At 36.3% G+C, this 5,656-nt stretch overlaps 1 protein-coding gene across 1 annotated transcript in view; it reads left to right on the forward strand.

Moving 5' to 3' along the window:
• LOC106879783 (chromosome-associated kinesin KIF4A) overlaps positions 1-5,656 on the forward strand; it is a 54,904-nt gene that overhangs the window by 18,051 nt on the left and 31,197 nt on the right. The window contains exons 10-13 of the mRNA XM_014929485.2: positions 1,709-1,845; positions 3,036-3,102; positions 3,966-4,025; positions 5,250-5,414. Of these exons, the coding sequence (XP_014784971.1) occupies positions 1,709-1,845; positions 3,036-3,102; positions 3,966-4,025; positions 5,250-5,414 (429 nt within the window). The remainder of the gene's footprint in view (positions 1-1,708; positions 1,846-3,035; positions 3,103-3,965; positions 4,026-5,249; positions 5,415-5,656) is intronic.

The following is a 5,656-nucleotide window of genomic DNA, read 5'->3' on the forward strand; positions in this document are numbered from 1 at the left end:
CTTACACTCTGACGGGTATTCACATTGACATTACACATCCAACGGAGCATACTGGCTTCATTCCTTGCGAGCTTACGTATGTCCTCAGCAGTTACAGCCCATGTTTCACTGCCATGTAGCATGGTTGTTCGTACGCATGCGTCATACAGTCTGCCTTTTAAAAATAATTATTAAAACTCCTTTACTTCAAGTAGAAATGGAAATACTTGGTGTCCTATAAATAGGACACTGAGACAATGTGATACAGCTTATTTAATGTTCTCATTTAGTGTCCTATTTATAGGACAGTGGGACTTAATGGGTTAAGTAGTTGAACAGGCTCTGAAAGGCACAAGGACTGCATCATGTTCCATTATTTGGCATGATTTCTATGGCTGGGTTCCCTTCCTAATGTCATCTGCTTAACAGCATGTAACTGGGTTCTTTTTTCTTGCCTCCAGTACAAGTATGGATATTGGGTGAGAAGTGGAGGGACCTTTTGCTAGGAGAATAAAGAGAAGTGAGGAAGAAAGGGCCAGAGCAGAATGAGTTTCTTGCCGAAGAGGAGTAATATGATTGTTCCCATTTTCGAAGAGTGCCAGGTGTGGAGCTGGACATTGGTGATGAGATGCCAAAATGGACCTTCAATGTAGAATGTGGCTAGGAATGGATGGGGCAGGGGTGCCAAGAGTGAGTGTGTGGAGTAGGAGTATGTTTGATGGTGCAGGGCAACAATATAGGAATGATGCTACGGTAAACTGGGGTGAAAGAGGGATGACGTGTGTTGGGGGGAGGGTGATTGGGTAGAGTGATAGGCAGGTGCAGTGTTTGAGGAGGGTGAGATATGTAGTGGGTGGGTAATCAATGAAAATATGGATGGTGATGGATAATATGTGAGATGGTTCTGAAGTATGATATCATTTGGCTAATTATGTTAACATTTTTTCCTTTTTTTTTAACCCTTTTGTTACCAACCTGGCTGAAACTATCTCTGGCTCTGTAGTACAAATGTCTTGTTTTCATAAGTTTTGAATTATAATCTTCCACCAAACCTTAGTCACAATTTATGTTCCTAACACTAGCTGAATGATAACTAAGTTATTTTACTAAATTCTTTGTTATATTTAGAATTAAGTGAAAGAAACACAGAGCATCTCAAAATAAATATGGTAACGAAAGGGTTAAAATATATAACAGAAACAATTCTTAACCCTTTAGATACCAACCCTGCTGAAACTGGCTCTGTAGTACAAATGTCTTGTTTTCATAAGTTCTGAATTTAAATCTTTCACTAAACCTTAGTCACAATTGATGTTCCTAACACTAGCTTAATGATAACTAAGTTATTTTACTAAATTCCTTGTTATATTTAAAATTAAGTGAAAGAAACACAGAGCATCTCAACAGAAATACAGTAACGAAAGGATTAATATTTAATTAAGGCAGTGAGCTGACAGAATTGTTAGCATGCCAGACAAAATACTTAGCTACATTTTGTCTGTCTTTCTGGTCTGATTTGAAATTCGTTTTCTTTTTTTTTTTTTGGTCAATAGAATAAGTACCAGCATCGAGGTCAATGTAAATGACCTACCCCTTGTGCCAAATTTTGAAACTAGTGTTTAATTTATCTAATTATCTTTTATACAAATGAATGAGTATTTAAATGAAGTGTTAACTTAGGAATTCTTTTAATGGTTTTGCTTTGCTAAAATCAGACATTTCCTTTCAGAAAGAAAATGGTATTCTAAGAGAAGAATTGAAATTAGCAATAGACAGAGAAACAGATTTGCTGAACAAAGTCCTTGATATTGAAGCATCCAGAGACACTTTCCAAGAATGCTTAAATTCTATCTTAAGCCATCTTAAGTAAGTAAAAATGTAAACAAATTTGTAATGTGGAATAATAAATAAATTTTAAACTTGAGAAACAAATTAAGTTTCAAATAATTTTGGCTTTCTTAGATATAAGCATGGCTGTGTGAAGTTTGTTTCTCTACCACATGGTTTCGGGTTCAATACCACTGCATGGCACCTTGTGTGTCTTGTGAGTGGATTTGGTAGAGAGTGACTGAAAGAAGCCTGCTGAATATATATATGTGTGTGTGTATCTGTCTGTCTCCTTGTCTTAACTTTATGCGATAGTTGCAAACATCATAAGAATGAGGTTATTCGTTTCCAATTTTCTGTGACAATATGTTTGAGTATGGAGAAATATTACCATGGAAACAGGCACAGGTTGGCCACAAGAATGGTTTTTGATTATAGGAAATCTTCTTCAGAGAACTCTGACCCATGAGAACATGGGAAAGTAGATGCTACATGGACGATAATTGGTTTCAGTCATTCTAAAATGGTAGGGTACTGCTTTGAATTAACCACAGTGCTAATTTGGAAGTCTGGTACTTATTCTACCAGTGTCTTCTTTTTTTGTTTTTGTCCACTGGTAACAGACAATGTGTGACTGACTGGTACTCAGTTGCGCTGATGAAAGTTCCAGTTGATCCTATCAATGGGACAGCTTGCTCATGAAATCAACGTGCAAGTGGCTGAGCACTCCACAGACACGTGTACCTTTAACATAGTTCTCAGGGAAATTCAGTGTGACAAGGCTGGCCCTTTTGAAATACAGGTACAACTCACTTTTGTCAGCTGAGTGGACTGCAGCAATGCGAGATAAAGTATCCTGCTCAAGAACATCATATGTTGCCACAAATCAAACTCATGTCTTACCCTAACTACTTAGCCATGTGCCTTCACAATCATACATTAGGTTTCTGCACAGTTTCCATCTGAAGCTGAACCTAGAACCGTGTAGTTGAGGATGTGAACTTAATCACGCAGCGATACTGAATTTAAAAAAACCCCAGAAAAGCTTATTGAAATTTCATTTTTGCATTAAAATTGATTTTTAAATAATTTTAAGTTTTAAATTTTGTATTTTGAAGTATGAAAATATTTATATCTGTTGTTTGTTCTGTTTTATTTGATTTTTTTCTACTTTGAAGATTGTTTTGAATTTGGAGTGTAATCAACTTAAATTTATATATTCTCATTAGGGATTTCCTGGAAGATGAATCAGTGAAAGATGAATTAGTAGAAGCATATACAAGTGTGAAAGAAAAGGTTTGTTATTTTATTTATTCTCCCTCATATTCACTTCCCACCTTAAACTTAGAACTCCCTCTTTCTCTCCCTTTCCAGACTGGGAAGATAGTTTTTAGTTTCCTAAGTAGGACACCTCCTGTCCCTTTATCATACTTTCACATCCTTCATTACTGAATCCTGCTCAGTTAAGGAGTCTTGTCTTGAGTCCCTGTTGACTTCACCATTGTTTTGGGTGCTTTTTAAGCACCCAGTACACTCTATGAAGTGGTTGGCATTGGGAAGGGCATCCAGCTGTAGAAACCATACCAAAGCTTGATGCAGTGCCCTAGCTCATCAGTTAGTGTCAAACTGTCCAACCCATGCCAGCATGGAAAATGTATGTCGTGATAAAGATGATTTGTAAATTACTTGAACATTTCTTGACATTATTTCTATGGGGTAGACTTTTTTTTGTTTGTTTAATCAAGATTTTTGGGAGGAGTTGATAAAGTATCTGTTGCTTTATATTTTTGATGTTCAACTCCAGTTCAGCCCTGGTAAAGTTGATCTATTATCAAAAACATTCCAGCTATAACCAATAGGTTTTTTTTTTTCTTTTTCTGTTTTTCTTTTCAGATATCAATAATCCAACGTCTCTTTCAATTTATTTAGACAAGGAGTTTTAGCTCCACTTCCATCTGTGTATAGATTCTCTCTCACTCTCTCTGGCTTATTTATAATAACAGAAATTTTATGTAATTCATGTCTTAACGAGGTTTTACTTTAAATATGAGCACTTTAGTATGGGGGGGGGGGAGTCACTGTTGAGTTGGCATGCAAATGGTTAAAAATAAAACTGAAACTCGTGTAGAATTTACTAAAGCCTGTCTATATACTTATAGATTGATAAAGCAGATTCGTCACTGGAAAATGTTGAAGACAGAAGTTTGGAGCAGCAAGAGGTATATTGCTTTCTATTTTATTTTTGCTAATTTCATCACTCAGCTTTTATAGTGTTATTATTACCTCTGCTTTAGAGAAGGCAGAGGTATTGTTTTCAGTTGTGTTTGTTTGTTTGTCCATGGACAAGATATCGCAAGAACCGCAGGATGGATTCAGATGAAACTTTCATGGATGTTTGGTTCCGTGGCTGGCATATGTGAACTGATTAGATTTTGGGATCAATCCAGTACCAGACCAGGATTCTGGATTATTTTCTTTTTTTTTTTTTTTTTTTTTTTTTTTTTTTTTTTTTTTTAAACTTTTAAGGGTGGTCAGGTTCAGTTTTGATATTCTCATTTGTGAGAGCAGTTGAGTTTATTTCAGTTATTCTCATTTAAAAAATCATCTCTGGCTAATCATTGAGAGGATGTTGTTGTTGCCTTGGCAGAGGCTTGTGCTCTTGTTGTTAATTATGTTGTTACGGCAGCAAAGTGGCAGAATTGTTAGCACACTGGGTGAAATGCTTATTGGTATTTTACACATCGCTGTGTTCTGAGTTCAAATTCCACCAAGGTCATCTTTGCCTTTCATCCTTTCGGGGGTCAATGAATTAAGTATCGGTCAAGTACTGGGTGTGATGTGATCGACTAATCCCCCTCTCCTCAAATTCCAGGCCTTGTACCTATAGTAGAAGGGATTATTAATAATGTTGCTAAGGTGGCAAGGTGACAGAATCGTTACTGCACTGGACAAAATGCCCAGCAGCATTTCATCCGTTGCTACATTCTGAGTTCAAATTCTGCCAGGGTCGACTTTGCCTCGGTGGTTGATAAAACAAGTACCGGTTCAGCATTGGGTTGATGTAATTGACTCACACCCGCCCTCGAAACTGCTGGCCTTGTGCCAAAATTTGAAACCGTCTTTAATTGTGCTGTTAAAATGGTAAGCTGGCAGAATCGTAGCAGACAAAATGGTTGGCAGCGTTTCTTCTGGATTGATATTCTGAGTTTTCATATCGTCAAAATCAAGTTTGTCTTTCATCCTTTCAGTATCCATAAAATAAGTACCAGCTGAGCACTGGGGTTTTATTGACTAGCCCCTCCCCTCAAATTGCTGCTGCTCTGTGCCAAAATATGAATGAATTATTAATAATGTTGTTATTGTTTTAGCAATTTGACATTTATTTCCTGCTTAATTTATATATACCGAGGATGTAATTAATAAATTTTATGTTTTATGAACAGGGTGATATAGAGAATACTTCACTAACACAGCAACATGTCATGCAGCAAGCAGCATTGGGAAAAGAATTAAAAGAAATTAATGAGGTTCTTTATAAAAAAATGAATCTTGTGCAACAAATGAATAAGTCTGAAGAGAATATAGAAATGCTAAAACATCAATATCAAGTAAGTTCCCTAAGTTTTTCTTGTTTAACTCTTGAGCATTCAGTTTATTCTGTCAAATGTAATGCTTATTTATTCACATTGTTTTGTATTGATCATGGATTGTCTCGTACCTTCAACAGTTTGATGATGTGATTGTTTAGTTTTAGAATGACATTGTAGGTTAGGTGTGAGAGGCCAGATCTAGTTGGTTTCAACCTAAAACAGGTAGAATATTTGATCTCGATACGGCTGGTTTGAATGCT

The sequence above is a fragment of the Octopus bimaculoides genome, chromosome 16 (assembly GCF_001194135.2).
Source record: "Octopus bimaculoides isolate UCB-OBI-ISO-001 chromosome 16, ASM119413v2, whole genome shotgun sequence".
NCBI classification, from domain to species: Eukaryota; Metazoa; Mollusca; class Cephalopoda; order Octopoda; family Octopodidae; genus Octopus; species Octopus bimaculoides.